Here is a 16,973-nt window from a genome sequence, read left to right as displayed (position 1 = left end):
TCCCATTGTCCCATTTCCCCTGTGTGTGGTGGGTGGGCGGCTTCTAGACTTGCAGCCACACTGGGCTATACCTTGGGGAACTTCCTAAGAGCCTTGTGTGCACAGGCTCCCTCACACCACATGGCCCATTCATATCCTCTGATGTGGAAGGCTTCTTCCTACTCACCCTTCTGCTGATGGGGACTCCCCAGGTCATATCCAACTCCTTCCCTGAAGTAGCCTTCACCTTCTTCCCTCCCTGGGGCCACAATGGCAGAATAGATGCAGGAAACAAGACTCACTATCTATTGAAAATTTAATGTTTTCAGATATGCCTGTCATTTCAAAAGGAAGGAGACCTGGTTACTTCCCAGGCAGGTGGTTGAAGAATAATTTAGCCAGGCTTTGGGCATTGAACTTACATAAATAGAATTTGGAACACACTTTCCTTTCATTAATTTATCAATAAATATTTTGTGAGCATATTCTCGATGTCAGACATTGTTCTGGGCACTAGGGATATTTGTAGCAAAAAAAGTAGACAAAAATCTTTGCCCGCATTAACAGAGCTTCTAGTGGTACCTTGGGTCCTGGTTTTATGGTGGGTAGTTACTCAACCTGAGTTTTATGCATAATACTTTTTGCTCATCTTGAGAGTGGCTTGGTGACTATCTCCTATGGGGTTTAGAGCTAATGGCCTGTCCTCATTTTCTGATATGCCTTAGTCCATTGGATAGAGACATAGTGACCATCCCTATAGAAGAATGTGCACTTTCTATTTCACATATAAAAAACCCTTAAAGGAGGGTCGAGAAGCTCTTTCTGGGTCTCAGATTTCATCTTCGGGTGTAGAGACTCAGGCTAGAAGACAGTCTTCTGAAGTTCCTCAAGGCTTTCATTCAACAGATGTTTCCTGCTCTCTGTGCTGAAGATGGACCTACAGGACAGGCAGACAATCTTTGCCTTCATGAAACTTCGAAGATAGAAGTTAATTAAATTCTGTTGTGATGAGACCCCTGGTGGCTCAGATGGTAAAGAATCTGCCTGCCAATGCAGAAGATGAGGGTTCAATCCCTGGGTCAGGAAGATCCCCTGGAGAGGGAAATGGCAACCCACTCCAGTATTCTTGCCTGGGAAATCTCATGGACAGAGGAGCCTGGAGAGCTACTCCATAGGGTCACAAAGAGTTGGACATGACTGAGCGACTGAACATGATGAGACTGTAGAGGAGAATTTCTAGTAGAATGGCCTGGCCCTAGGACTCAGAGCAGCTCAGGTGTGGTAGAACGTCCTGTGACTCTTCTGGAACAAGAGGACTCTCCAGTCTATTCAAGAGAGACCCACAAGTTGTCTTGGAAAAAAAAACAGGAGACAAAAGCTTTGTCTAGTTGAGAGGAGAGGCTATTTCAGAAATGGACTCCCTCTGTAACTCCATGGATGCAGCCCTCAGAGTCCCTGCAGTCAGATAGAGCCCACCTCTGAAGATGGGAGCGTGGCAGGAGGCTCTGGTGGCATCCTTCTCTTGCAGGCAGAGCCCGTCCTGTGTGCTTGGCTCAGTAAATGTGTACATCCTGCCTTCCTTCCTCAGTCTGCTCTTTATCATGCCTTTCTGCTGGAGGAGGAGCCATAAACCCACAGTAGATACTGTGTTGACATGAAGTTGTGACCTCTGGGTCACAGCACCTGCCTCCAAGCTGACTCCTGAGCATTCTTGAGTTCTCGTATGGGGCACTGGTTGAGATCGTTGAAGGAACTAGGTGCAGAAGAGCATGCACGTTGTCACTGGAGTCTGGGGTGATGGCTCCCCACTGTTGCCTCAGGCTTATTTTGAATATCCAAAGCCCATGTCTTCCCCCTTTGGCATTGGGATTTTCACTCTTGGCTCCCAGATGCATGTGGACAGATTCTACTGTACTAGTTCAGATGACAGCATAATGAGAATCGTCCTGGACTGGAGCCTTGGCTCTGTGAAATGCCTTGTTTAGGGACCTTGAACAAATCACTCAGCCTCTCTCCACATCATGCTCATGTCTATGGAATGGGATCAGAGTAGGACTGGAGATGACAAGCTGATTCTGGACCTCTCTTCTGGGGTACCACTTACTCTGGTCTGAGGCCTGATGTTGGGGAGCTTCCAGAGCCTAGTGCAGTGCTGGTGAATCATTCTAGGAGAGGCATCTAGGTGACAGGCAGCAGCCTTCTCGGACTGTGTCTTTGAGGGACAGGTTTCAGTCACTCAGTCATGTCTGACTCTTTGTGACCCCATGGACTGCAGCATGCCAGGCTTCCCTGTCCATCATCAACTCCCGGAGCTTACTCAAACTCAAGACCATCAGATCGGTGATGCCATCCAACTATCTCATCCTCTGTTGTCCCCTTCTCCTCCTGCCTTAAATCCTTCCCAGCATCAGGTCTTTTCTAAGGAGTCAGTTCTTCACATCAGGTGGCCAAAGTATTGGAGTTTCAGCTTCAGCATCAGTCCTTCCAATGAATATTCAGGACTGATTTCCCTTAGGAAGGACTGGTTTGATCTCCTTGAGGGACAAAGGAGCTGCCTTTAGGATTCCAAGACAGCATCCGTTAGACAGAAGGGCAGTGTGTGAGATCAGATTTGGTGTCAGGGACCCTCCAGGACCACAGGAGAGGAGGCTAGGCTGGTGTGGGAGGGGGCTCTCTGGGTCCTGAGATGGACAGTCCGGTGACAGACCCTGTGGTCTTCCCAGTGTGTGCTCCCAGGGGCAGGCTGGGCCAGCCGCTTCTGTGGGGCTGTGGGTAAGGGCTGCCTTGGGCTGGGTGCTAGTGGTAAGTCAATGACCCCCTTGTGGGCGTGGGAGAGGTCATACCTGTTACAGCCTCTCCTGATCTCACTGTCCATCACCATTAATGGGAGCCATTGCTGAGGATCTTCATGTCTGGAAGGTGCAGCTCAGCTGAGCATCTTATATTCACCCAGTGGTGCCTGGTGCCAACTTTACTCACAGTATCTGACTTGATGCTCACAACAACCTTGTGGGGAAGCTATTATAATTATTTATTCTCATGTGAAAGATGAGGTAACTGAGATTCAGAGAGGCTATTTGTTCACGGTTACACAGGCACAACTTGGACATTTTGTCTCATTCAGTACTTCACTCTGAGCCAGAGCACCTATATGATGGCTTTTCTTAGTATAAAGTGAGATTTGCTGTATGAAATATGTGTACAGCTGGAGCCTGTCCTCAAGGCACTTGGAATCTGGTAGAACGGGAAACTGAGGAAGGAAACGTGGGAACTGAAAAAAGCCCGGGTTTGGTTGTTTTGGCTCTGCCACTCGCTGGCTGTGTGACCCCAAACAAGTCATTCTCTTCTCGGAATTTCAGTTTCTTCATCTATAAAATGGGAATGAGAAAGGTCAAGAATTACTGCATATGGACAATCCAATATTAATTTAAAGCATTATAGAATACACTATTCCTCCCCACACCCCCAGCTTCACTTCCTGTACCCCCACCCTTGCATTTGTGGGCTTAGTAAATATTTGTTAGGTAGATGCACAGACACAATTTAGCTCCTGTGGTCTGGTTGATGTGGTCTGGTTGGGACTGTTTTTCCTAAAGGAACACAGAGAAAGGCTGGCATGTTTCAGGAGTGGGAGGAATACTTTCATTCAGAGATATGGCTGTTGGGAGCTCAGTGAGCTTCACAGGAAAGGGGCTTCTGGATGAAGACAGAGCAGAGTAGGAGAAAGACAGGGAACCCAGTGAAAATTACAGTGACACGACTCCTCACTGAATGCTCCCTCAGGGCCAGGACCTGTCGTACCGAGTGTTTAACACACTTACTTCATTTAGTTCTTGCCAACTCTGCAAGGTAGGTAATTCTATCTCAAGATGAGGAAACCGAGGCTCAGCAAGGTCAAATGATATGTTTAAGGTCACACAGCTATCAAATGGCCATAACAGGATTTGAACCCAGGACTCCTCTGGCTTAAAATTAATGTTTTTAATCAACCTACCTCCCCAAGTGAACAATACAACACATGCAGGCTGGAAGTGATTTCAGGAAGAATTCCTTATGTGGGAAGCAGCCTGGGACTCCTTCCCTTTGAAGCAGGACTCCTGAGTGCTGGGCCTTGAAGGGCTGGAAAACAGATGGAGACCAAGGCGGGCTGAGGAAGCCCAGGAGGAGTTTCTCGGCAGCCCTCTGACTTAGGAAGCTCCCTTGCCCTGACCTCTGTTACTCTCTGGTTTGCAAACTGGTGTGTGCAGGGGTACCAGAGACTTAGAAAGGGCTGCACTGTGCAGAGAATTTAAGGGAATGAATATCCAGATTCTAAAGCTTCCACACAAGATTCTGTATTAAAACTGCTGGAGGATGCCCTGGTCATGGTGGTCCCTCCCCAGCTTTACTGAAGAAAGCATCACTCGTCACTCATCCTGGAGTACAAAAGCCTCTGAGCACTAAAGGGAAAATGAGAAATGACTGCTCACAGAACAGCCTTCTCTGATGATGAGTCAAGGTATCTTGGAAAAGGAAATGGCAGCCCACTCCAGTATTCTTGCCTGGAGAGTCCCATGGACAGAGGAGCCTGGCAGGCTACCATCCATGGGTCGCAAAGAGGTGAACACAACTAAAAACAAGGCACTTTAGACCTGGCATTCTCCTGTCTTTTCCTATCTGTATGAGTCTCTGTCTAGGGGGATGCATGGTGCTTAGTGGCATATTTTGAATTCAAAACAACTGAAATAAGAGTTAACGACAGTGATTCTTTTAAGTATAACTGAAATGGTTTCTGAACTTTCATTATTTCAAGATATGTTGATAAAACCCAAGATGAATATTTCCTTGTTTTCTTTCTGATGTAGCATGTGCTATTCAATAAGATGGTTAAATCTATTTTACCAAATCACGTTCTGAAACAGTTATTATAATTATAGTCAATCTTCATCGTATAAAATGTTCACTATTTTTTTTTTTTTTACTTCTTGTGAACAAAATTAAAAATGTATTTAAACTCATGGGGGGAAATCTTAAATGTTAGGCTCACAATATACATAAGGATATTGGGCTTTTAAGAATTATTTTGGGGACTTCCCTGTGGTGCACTGGCTAAGACTACATGCTCCCAAGGCAAGGGCCTGGGATTCATGAGGTCGCAAAGAGTCAGACACGACTGAGCAACTGATCTGATCTGATCTGATCAGGGAATTAGATCCCACATGCCCCAACTAAGACCTAACACAGTCAAAAAATAATTAATAAATAAAATATTTGAAAAATTATGTGGGCACAAAAGCTTGAACATCATTGTGCTACTTCCTTGGCTTGTTGAAGTCTTCCCAGGTCGTGTTATATCCTCCCTTTGCCTTCTGCCCTCTTGCTTCTCTGTCTGCTCTCAGAATGTGAGGGGTGCTCCTGACCACACTGTGAAGGCATCATTGACAAGGATGTTTTTCCTTGGAGGAAAAGATGGCCCTGTATTGTGGACCTGTGCTAAATCTTCAGAAAGGTGGGAGGGGCACAGGACCCTCAGCTGGAAACCATCTTTGGCTGAGCCAACTTTGTTACACTTTTTAACAAGGTGAAAAGAAGTGTAAATTTCAAAGAGTTAAGCCAATCGGTAGTTGTGCAAACCGTCACCACAGTCCAATTTTAGAACATTTCTACTACCTGGAAAAATTCCTTCATGGCAACTTATAGTCTGATCTCATCCACACCCCCAGCCATAAGCAATCATTATTCTTTCTAGCTCTATAAACTTGTCTTTCTAGATGCTTCATATAAATGGAATCATATAAGATGTAGTCTTCTGCATCTGGTTTCTTTCACTTAGCATGATGTTTTTTAGAATCACGTATTGTAGCCTGTGTCAAGACTTCTTTTTTTTTTTAAGTTTGTTCTTTTTAATTGCTAGATAGTTTTCCATCATATATATAGACCACATTTTGTTTATCCATCCAACAGTTGATAGACATTTAGGTTGTGTTCAAGTTTGGGGCAATTATTAATAAGGCTCCTAGAGCCTGGCGGGCTGCAGTCTATGAGGTTGCAAAGAGTTGGGCACAACTGAGCGACTAAGCACAGCACAGCACATTAATAAGGCTGCTGTTAACATTTGAGTACATGTCTTTATGTGGACCTATATTTTCATTTCCTTTGTGGAGATCTCTAGGAGTGAAATTGCTGGGTCTTGTGATAAATTTAACTTTGTAGAAAAATGCCGAACACCTTCCATAGGGAGTATACCATTTTATACCTCTGCTGGCATTGACTGAGGGTTCCCAGTTCTCTACACCATGAGCCTGAGTTTTAATCAGTCTTTGTTACTCAAAGGCCTTCTCAGTTTTTCTTTTACTGTTTAGTGATAAGAATAGGTTGGCTCTTCCAACTCCCCAAGTTCCTGATTTTCCAGATTCTCTCCATTCCTTTTCATTCCCACTATGAATTGCTCGATTCTTTTTTTTTAACTCAACTTATTTAAACAACAACAAAATAAAAACAATAAAAATAATTTACCTATTTCTCCCACACCTGCCCCACTCCCTGCCTCTGGCAACCATGTTTGTATATATATATATACATATAAGCTTTCATGTGGAATATATATATTCTGCATGTAAAAGAGATCATGTGATGTTTGTCTTTCTCTGTCTGACTTATTTCACTTAGCCTAATGCCCTCCACATCCATCCATGTTGTTGCAGCTGGCAAGACTTTGTTCTTTTTTCATGGCTGACACTTAACGTTGTTTCCATATCTTGGCTATTGTAAATAACGCTGCAATGAACGTGGAGATACAGATATTGTTTCAAGTCAGTGTTTTCATTTTCTTTAGGTAAGTACTCAGAAGTGGAACCGCTAGGTCACATAGTAGTTCTGTTTTTCATTTTTGGGGGAAACTGCCATATTGTTTTCCATGGTTTTTGTCATTTAGTCACTAAGTCATGTCTGATTCTTTTGCAACCCCATAGACTGTAGCCTGCCAGGCTCCGTTTTCAGTGGGATTTCCCAGGCAAGCATACTGGAGTGGGTTGGCATTTCTTTCTCCAGAGAATCTTCCTGACCCAGGGATTGAACCTGTGTCCTCAGCATTGGAAGGCGGGTTCTTTACCACTGAGCCACCAGGAAAGCTTGTTTTCCAGAAGAGCTGTACCAATTTACATGCCCACCAACAGTGCACAAAGGTTTCTTTTTTTTTTTTTTTAATATTTATTTATTTGGCTGTGCTGGGTCTTAGTTGTAGCATGTGGGATCTAGTTCCCTGACCAGGGATCAAACTCAGGACCCCTGCACTGGGAGCTCAGAGTCTTAGCCACTGGACCACCAGGGAAGTCTCCACAAAGGTTGCTTTTTCTCCACATCTTTGCCCACACTTCCTTTTCTAGTGTTTTTGATAACAGCCATTCTAACAGACGTGAGACAATATTTCACTCTGGTTTTGCATTTTCCTGACCTAGGCCTTTAACCTTCAGTTCAGTTGGCCCCAGCCCTGTGGCTTTGATGCACAGATTTATTATCTGTTGTTCTCTCTCTACCAGTCCTGTCTCTTAGGCTCAGGGAGAAATTTGATTGGATGGACTATCTTTTCTAGAGTTTGCTACTTAGCTTCCAATACCCTCTGGGCCACCAGTAAATTCATTCTTTGATCTCCAGCTTAAATTGATACACTTCTATTTTTCCTTCCCAGCTGTCTTTTGGGGAGACATTGCCTTAGATGAAGAGGACCTGAAGTTATTTCACATCGACAAAGCCCATGACTGGGTCAAGCAGTCAGTGGAGGACATGGGACACAGCACAGGTAAGTACGATGTCCCCTCCGCCCCTGCCCTGGAGGAAAGGGCGGGGACTCAGACGTGGGTAGATGTGGACCACAAATCATTGGTATTTGGCCTGTTGATCCAGGGCCCACCTGTCAATGGAAAACCAGAGGGACCACTTCTTCTCCATTGCAGGCTGGGAAGCTGAAATTTACCTGTCCTTCTAAGAAGACCTCCATTTGCCTCTTTATCCAAAGGTTCAACCCTAAGCTCAGAGACTTGAACTCAACACAGGTTCTCAGGACTCTGGCCTCAGGGTCTGGCACTTCCCAAATGGAGAGAATTCCTAGAGAGGCTCCACTGAGGGCATGTGGTGGTGATGCTGATGCTGATTAGTAGTGGGAAGATGCTTGTGGCGGGAGATGGCGAGGAAACAGGGGTATTGTGCACTTGCTTGGCCTACAAACCAGGTGGAAATGCCCCCTGGGCCAGGAAACACTGACAAGGCGTATAAAGCTTGGACAGCACCTCTCCCACCCTCCTTGCATGCCTTCACCTTGGGGTAAGCAGTGACGAGACTGGTTTCCTGAGTTCTCCTCACCCCCCTGCCCCCTGTACTCAGACGCCTCCCCTCTGTGGAATCTCCAATCTCAGAAAGAAGCCCAGGGTTCTGCATTGTGGAGATGATAGGCTGTGTGGCTGACAGTGACCAAGGCTCCTGTGTGCCAGATGCTACACTTTCTGTCCTACCTGTGACCCCTCTACCCACTCTCCTTTCCTTTCTTTTGAGGCTTTAAAAAATTGTGGTAAGAACACTTAATGTGAGATCTATTGTCTTAACAAAATGTTAAATGTACAACACAATACTGGAAACTACAAGCTCGATGTGATACAGCAGATCTCCAGAGCATTCGTCTTGCATAACTGATGACACTCTGCTGCTGCTGCTGCTGCTGCTAAGTCGCTTCAGTCGTGTCCGACTCTGTGCGACCCCATAGATGGCAGCCCACTAGGCTCCCCCGTCCCTGGGATTCTCCAGGCAAGAACACTGGAGTGGGTTGCCATTTCCTCCTCCAATGCATGAAAGTGAAAATTGAAAGTGAAGTCGCTCAGTCGTGTCCGACTCTTAGCGACCCCATGGACTGCAGCCCACCAGGCTCCTCCGTCCATGGGATTTTCCAGGCAAGAGTACTGGAGTGGGGTGCCATTTCCTCTCCAATGACACTCTACTGTATTATAATACTGGATACTTCCCTTTTTAGCACCTCTCATGAGTCTAGTGCAGTGCTGGTAAGAGAAAGAGGAATAGCGTGTGGCCTCCGCCTTCAAGGAGAGCTTTCATGCCAGGCAGACAGAGCTTAGACCTGGACGAGCTCACTAACATCTCAGAGTTCAGTCTTCCTGTCTCTAAAATGAGGATGAAACCAGCACACCGGTCAGTAGGGGTTGGGAGGATTTACTCCGAAAGGAATGGGCTAACCTGGTGCCTGGCACGTGGCATGTTCTCAGGCAATGACAGATGGAATCACTAAGGCACCCAGTCCAGCAGAATGAAACTGAAGCATAGATAAATTGTCATTCCTCTGGGCAAGGGTTACAACGAATCAAGAGCAGTGGGGCCAAGAAAGTCATCATGGGAATGGTCTTGTGTCTTGAAGGATGAATAGGAGTTCCTTAGGTGAAGAATCAAGAGGAGACATTTCAGCCAGAGGAGAGACTGTGTGCAGAGACAGGGAGTATGAAAGGGGCTGCCTTAAGGAACAGAGGAAGCTGTGCATCACTGGAGGGTGGCTCTTTGGGGAGCTATTGAAGATAGAGGCACCTGGAGAAGTTGGGGTAGATGATCGAGGTGCCTGTTGACAGGGTGGGTGGGAATGTGCCCAGAGTGGAGGCAACTCCCATGGTACCCAGTGTCTGTGGCCTGAGAGAGCTGGGGCTTTCCTCTGTGGGCGGCAGGGGTCCTGCCTAATGTTTCTGAATGGAAATGTAATTTGCTTATCTATGGCTGGAGGAGCTTGGTGGAGTCCCCTCTACCACTGCTCTTGACATCCCATCTGCAGCCCTGAGGTTGCTGGGTTCCTGACTGGATGCTTGGGTAGCCTTACCATGCCGCTCGCTGGTGGTGACGGTGGAAGAGGGGTTGTCAGGGCCACCCCTTCCCCTCTGCTTGGTGGCATTCAAGAACATCCCCAAAGCCGCCCCCCCCCCCCCCACAGCTCAAAGATTCCACTAGAACTAATTTACCAATTCTCCATTTCAGCATCTCCTGGCACAAAAGGCCCTGGGATCTGTATTCATTTGGGAGGGAAGGCGAATACACTGTATTCATATTTCTGGGTATGGTCCCAGTTGACTCACTCACTCACTCAATTATTAATTGAAACCTCTACTGAGTGTTCATTTTGTGCCAGGTCTAGTGCCAAATCCTGAGAAGGTATAGACTGAGGTGTCTCTTAAGGGTTCACCAGCTCGCGGAGGAAATAGATGCAAAACGAATGAAGAGTTAGAGGCAGAGGTCCCAGGAAGCACAGGGGGAGTAGGGACACCGAGAAGGGTGCCATTGCTGGTGTGGGGGAGTCAGAAAGGCTTCCCAGAGGAGGAGGTCCTGGGGAGGTGGACGGGATTCCCAGATTGGAGAAGGAGTCGAAGAGGAGAGAAGGACATTCCATACCGAGGGAGGGGTCATTCTTGGGGTGGGAAATGGGATGGCAACCTCCGCTGAATTGGTGATAAGCTCCCTTCTTGTCCAAGGTCTGCTCCTTCTTTATGTGGCGGGGTGCGGGGTGCGGTAGGACTGTGCTCAGCAGGGTGGGGGCAACTGCCATGGCTCATGGGGAACACGAGCAGCTTGCAAGAACTAGGCCAAGCTCCACACAGGATGTAGGGCTGAGAGGAAGGCAAGAGGGCAAAGGTTGTCAGGAGGTCAGGGGTCCTCATCGCCTGTGGCCGGAAGAAAGGAGTAACAAGCTTCTTTTGGTGTCTGGCTTTATGATTATCACTTCTTTGGATTGGAGGGGACCTCTCCTGTACGGTTTGAAAAGTCCATTTGAATGTTAAATGGGATTTCAGAACCCAAATTATTTCTCACACCGTTATTTACATGGTGTGTAAATTGCATCATAATTGAGCTCCAACCAAAGGAAGCATCTCTTCATAATTCTCTCATTCCAGCTCATCATATATGCCCCCCCATCCCCTCCCCCTGCCAGATTCTTACTGGTGTCCTAGAGAAGTTGATCAGATTGTAAGTTTTGTGTGATTAATTTTTTTTTAATTTTCTTTTTTGCTATATTGGGCTTCCCTGGTAGCTCAGCTTGTAAAGAATCCACCTGCAATGCAGGAGACCCTGGTTCAATTCCTCGGTCAGGAAGATCTGCTGGAGAAGGGATAGGTTACCCACTCCAGTATTCCTGGGCTTCCTTTGTGGCTCAGCTGGTAAAGAATCCGCCTGCAATATTGGAGACCTGGGTTTCATCCCTAGGTTGGGAAGATCCCCTGGAGAAGGGAATGGCTACCCACTCCAGTATTCTGGCCTGGAGAATTCCACGGACTGTATAGTCCATGGGGTTGCAAAGAGTTGGACACAACTGAGCAACTTTCACTCACTTCACTTTTGTTATATTATTTTAGTACTTAAAACTAGGGAACCTTGCTACGGCCCGGGTTCAATCCCTGGTCAGGGAACTGAGGTCCCGTGAGCCATGCAACGCGAACAAAAAATTAGTGAACTTCACATAGCTCAGACATGCAGTATGATATAGTTTTCTGTGTCCAGACCAAGGGGTGGAATATTTCCAGAGCCCCAAGACTCCCTCTCATGCCCCCTTCCAGCCAGCACCCACCCCACGGCAGCCGTTCATCTGACCTCTCTCCACACGGATGCATTTCACCGACGTGAATGGACCTGTGCAGTTTGTGCTGTTTGTGTCTCCTCCCCCTCAGTTTTGTGACTGTGGAATTTCCCCCATGTTGTGTGTGAAGCTCTGGTTTGTCCTCTTTGGTTCTTGTGCTGTGTTCTCCTGCATGAAAATACCCCAGTTTATTCATTATTCCATTGAGAGCCATTTAGACATTTGACGGTTTAGGGATATGATAACTGAAACTACTACTCACAGTCTTGTATCTGCCTTTCGGTGGACATAAGCACTCATTTCTGTTTATGTACCCAGGAGTGGAATTGCTGGGTCACAGGGTATTTGTAAGTTATTAGTAGATGCAGTCAGATTTCCCAAGTGGTTGCACCAATTTACAGCTGTGTGGGTACGTGTTGATTTGGAAAGCAGCGGAGGTGACCATGCAGGACCCAGGGAGACCTCTGGGTCTTGGTCTTTCCAGCTTGGGGACCCCACTCATCCCTTCAGAACTGCACAGCATCATCATCATGAATGCTCAGGGTGGCTCCTCTCAGCAATCCTCCTGCTGTCCTTGGGGGACCTGCCATGGCACAGCATGGGGACCCAGGCTTGCAAATGTAAGTAAAAGACCTCAAAGAGAGGCTGGGCTGTGACCAGCCACCATGCCAGCTGAATGACCAGCTGCCCGAGAGTTGCCTGTCTGGGAGGTTGCCTGAAGGATGTGCAGGGAAGGGAAGCCTAGCAGCCCTGCTGCTGACTCCTTCATGGTGCTCTAAGGCTACCATGGTGAGCATCATGCTCTAAAAACCTGAGAATCTGTCTTCTCATTCCTTCTCCACTGTGAGCTGAGAGAGAACAGAGTCCACACAGATTCGACTTTGGATCCCCCAGAGGTGGCCCAGCACTTTTGTATCTAGAAGGTTGGAGAGAGAAGGAAGAAGTAGATGGAGACTGGCAGGCCCTGAATCATCTCCCAGGAGCCTTAGGGGTGAAAAGCTCCCACAGGGCATTGCTCTCAGGAGTGTAGTCAAAGCACTGGTCACCATCACTAGCTTTGACCTCAGACTGTCTGGGCTTGAATCCTTGAGCGGGGCCTCAGTATCTTCATCTGTTAAATGGGTAGAGTAGTACTCCTCACCTTGGAGTGATGTTGTGAGGACCAAAGGAAAGAATACATGCAGAGTGCTGAGCACAGTGCCTGGCACATGAGAAATGCTCAATAAATATCAGCCCTTCCTGTTCTTCCTCATTGTTAGTAGTGGTATTTGTAGAAAGAACACTGACCTAGGTGGGTTCAAGGTTAAAGTAGAGGATGATGGACATTTGTTATGTGCAGGAGGGAACTTTGGGGGCTCGGGCATGAGGCTTTTGAAACATAAACCTTCCTGATATTTCCTCCTTCCCAAGCTAGAGATATATAGTTTTTTCTGGTGTGTTTTTATGCAAGGTTATTTTTATCTTGATTACTTTTCTCTGAGGGCCTATAGGACTTTGCATCTATGTAAAACAGTTATTTTATTTTCATAATGGGAATATTTTAAATTGTTTTTGCTGATTAAACTAATACCACTGGTTGTTAAAAAAAAAAAAAGTCCAATAGCTCGAAACTGTAAAAAGTATAAAATGAAAATCCCCTTTTCTCCCAGCGTTAGGGGTCCGCATCAGGATCTGTTTGCTGGACCCCTTCCAGCCTTACTGCTCTCAGGTCATGTGAAGATATTTTTTAAACATAAAAGGAATTTCTCTTAACACCCTCTTGCGTAACCTGCGTCTTTAACACCATACCCTGGGCATCTTTTCATGTGGTATTTTGAGGTTGATCACATTTCATGTACAACTTTGCCACCATTTATCAAATTAATCTATACAGATGGACATGATGGCTGTTTTTCTTCTTTTCTGTAATGTTTTTTTGTTGTTGTTTTCTATTAGAGACATTGCTACTGTGAACAACGCTGTGCATAGATCTTTAAACGTTTGCTTTGGTTAAAAAAAAAAATTTTAAAGGAACCACACCTTTATCCGCTCTTTGTACTTCCAAATGTGTGAAAGGATGTATTCTTAGATATTGGTTATCTCATTTCCAAGTTTGGGTAATTACCCCTGAGTTTTTGGGAGGGTGGGGTGGGAACAGGGCTAAATCCCTGGAGGGGGATGGGATGCATTGTGGCCCCAGATCCCTCCTTTCCCTGCTCTCTCCTGTGAACTTGGAGCTGCTTTCCTGGTTGCTGAATGAAACAGTGTCCTTGTTCTAGAAATGATCTGGTCTGCCTCGTTCTCTAGATGTGCCCTGTGTCCCAAATTCAGCCAGTTGCAGTGTCAGGACTAGAACCCAAGGCTTCCAGTCTCCTAGGCTGTGTCCTCCGTGGTACCAACCTGTCTGCCATGTTGCCAGAAGGAAGGAATGGAAACCAACAGGGTGCATGTAGCCATGCCTTTGCTAGCCCTGGGAAAGGAGCTGGAGTCTTTCTGGACCAGGAAGTGAGCCAAGACCTTGTACCTAGGTGGGTTTGAGAGCCCACTCAGTGTGCTGGGCTGGCCACAAAAATAGCTGCTGAGGGCTCTGGGTCCCCAGAAGGGAGCTCCCTTGCTGGTCATTTAGGATCCTAGGCTATTGGTAATTATTTCTGATTAGATCAGTCTCCCTGCCTCCAGTTTCTGCTTCCCCATCCTGCTTCCAAGTGATCTTCCTGGACCTGACCTTGCAACCAATGTGCTAGATTGAATAGTGTTCCCCTAGATTTATGTCTATCCAAACCCCAGAATACAACCTTGTTTGAAAAGAGTCTTTGCAGATCTAATTAGTTAAGCATCTTGAGATCATCCTTGATTTGGGGGGCCCTGAGTCCAGTGACTAGAATCTTTATAAGAAGAGAGGACACAGAAGAACACAGAGAGGAAGACCACATGAAGAGTGATATAGCTACAAGCCAATGGACACCAAGGATTGTGGAGAGGTAAAGAATCCGCCTGTGATGCAGGAGACCCCGGTTCGATTCCTGGATTCGGAAAATCCACTAGAGAAGGGATTGGCTACCCACTTCAGAATTCTTGGGCTTCCCTGGTGGCTCAGCTGGTAAAGAATCCACCTGCAATGTGGGAGACCTGGGTTTGATCCCTGGGTTGGGAAGATCCCTTGGAGAAGGGAAAGGCTACCCACTCCAGTATTCTGGCCTGGAGAATTCCATGGACTGTGTAGTCCATGGGGTTGCAAAGAGTCAGACATGACTGAGCAACTTTCGGTTAATCACTTAATCACCACAAGCTAGGACGAGGCAAGGAAGGATTCTCCCCTAGAGCCTAGAGCAGAGGGAGCATAGCCCTGCTGACCTCCTGATTTCAGACTGCTGTCCTTTAGAACTGGGAAAGAATAGATACCTGTTTGTAAGCCGCCCACTCTGTGGTAACTTGTCATGGCAGCCTGAGAAAACTGATGCACTGCTTTTTAAAACCCTTCCATGACTCCCCATCCCTTATCAGAAACATTCCTTATCTGGTGCCACAGGTCCTCGATGCTTTATCCACAGCCCACACACTCATTCCCTTCCCTCTCTTCGTCCTCCAGCGAAACACTATGGCATAGTGTCTGTACAGACCCCCAGTGTCCTTCCTTCCAGTCTTCTGTCCCAGCTATGCCCTCTGCTCCAAGTCCCCACACTACAGAAAAAGAAATGAAGGTCCACAGACAACCAATGGCTTGCCCAGGGCCCTGTGACTGGGGAGATTCATGACACCCTTTCAGCACAGATGCTGGCTTTAGTGGCCACCTGGGTTGACAGTGTTGTTAATATCAACCTGATTTTGTGCTTGAGACGGAGAGAGTACTGTTCTTCCCCTCTGCCCATTTTCAGACAGTCCCATTCCCCCCACCATGAGAAGTGGCAGCAGCCTTTCGGATGTGTGTGGGGGTAAGGAGGCGAGAGTGCATTCTTCAGGGAGAGAACGTCCTTCTGTGAGTGTTTTATGTGCAGTGAGAAGAATGGGAGTTCTGGGCAGGCATGGGCCAAGCTGTTCTATGAATGGGGCCCTTGAATTAACATTGCAGAGTTTCCTAAAGCTGCTAATCGGATTAGCTGTGTAGTGAAGGAAGTACTTAGCGGGACACACACACAGTCACACACGCAGGCACACACACATTCTCCCATCCTTTTGCATCCTCTCTGATGTGGGCGTGCAGAGCCTGACAACCCATTTCTGAATTCAGGGATATCTCTCCCCCTAACCACACAAGATGTGGAGAAAAGGCCTGTGCTCTTGACTTTTTGGGACTTTCTGGTTGTTTGTTTCTGTCCTAAAGCGTCCAGGAAGTGAAGTTGAACATTCTCATCTTTGCAAATGTTTAGAAACTTGGAGAGGAAATCTCATCTTGCAGTTCTCTCCATCCGGGTAATGGATCTGATTTCTTGCTCTTTGTAATGAAGACTCTGGAAGGGGAAATGGCTTTAATTACTTACTGGCTCTGATGGAAGCTGACGTTTCCCGCCTTGCCTATTTTTGAGCCACTGGGCCATGTCCATTTCTTTTTAAAGAACCAACCTAACTCTTAACTCCTGCCATCTGTGTAGAATGTCCACATAAGCCCAACAGTTTGGGCGTTTGGGTTCAAAACAATAAATCAGCTGGAGAGAGTCAAAGACTTAAGTTAGGGTAACTTGCCTCCTCTCCTTAGGCCTTATCTCTCACAGATGGACCCCACAGAGCCTTCGACTCCTTGAGTTCCTTCTCCTACTTTGTCTGTGACTCATAGGAGTATGTGCTACCATCACCTGGTCTCAGAGTCTCCTCTGAATAGAGGGTCTCATGAAACCACATCCTGACTTCCTTCAAGCCAGTTTGAACTCTGTATTTGAGCTCTGGTGCTTCAAGCTGGAGAAAAGAGAGGAAGCAGAGGCCATTGAGCATTGAGGGGCTAAATTTAGGCACAAAAGGCTAAAGCGTACCCATGAGAGACCCACACATACCACACGGGTTCCTGGGCCCTGCCTTCCAAGGGACCCAACATGTCTCTGTTCCTGGACACATTTTTAGCTGTGAGGCCCTTGAGAGAACTTGTGAGTGGGGGTTGCTTTGAGCAGTCCCATCAACAGGCTGTGGTTTTTTTGACTGTCCTCCCATGGAGACATTTCCCATGCTGGGTAGACGTAGCTTTAGCTTTTCATTAATCTTTATTGGCGGTGGGCATGCTTGCTACTAACTGACCAGCATCCAGGAAAGAAACAGGGGCAGTGATGGCTCCCTGTGACATCCTGTAGAAGGGACGGTGTCCTGAGCTTATGGATGAATGGCAGGTTAGGCTTGCTGAGATGGAGACGGTTGTGTTCAAAACTGTCCTCTGTCACATCAGAAAACATCATCTGGGTGAGATCACTCTTGCTGGGTTTAGAGGAACAAGAAGCTGTCAGGA

General features: G+C 46.8%; 1 protein-coding gene across 3 annotated transcripts in view; it reads left to right on the top strand.

The window, feature by feature from the left end:
* TLL2 (tolloid like 2) overlaps positions 1-16,973 on the top strand; it is a 144,123-nt gene that overhangs the window by 31,292 nt on the left and 95,858 nt on the right. For all 3 annotated transcript variants that reach the window (XR_015155867.1, XR_015155868.1, XM_086379324.1), the window contains exon 2: positions 7,646-7,756. Coding sequence is in view for 1 of the 3 variants with exons in the window: in XM_086379324.1 (XP_086235450.1) it covers positions 7,646-7,756 (111 nt within the window). In the remaining 2 variants the exon portion in view is untranslated. The remainder of the gene's footprint in view (positions 1-7,645; positions 7,757-16,973) is intronic.

The sequence above is a fragment of the Bos grunniens genome, chromosome 26 (assembly GCF_055505025.1).
Source record: "Bos grunniens cultivar Pamir isolate PY7600 chromosome 26, Bosgru_T2T1.0, whole genome shotgun sequence".
Lineage (NCBI taxonomy): Eukaryota > Metazoa > Chordata > Mammalia > Artiodactyla > Bovidae > Bos > Bos grunniens.
Note: the sequence above shows the minus strand (reverse complement) of the source record. Positions and strands in the feature narration are given on the sequence as shown.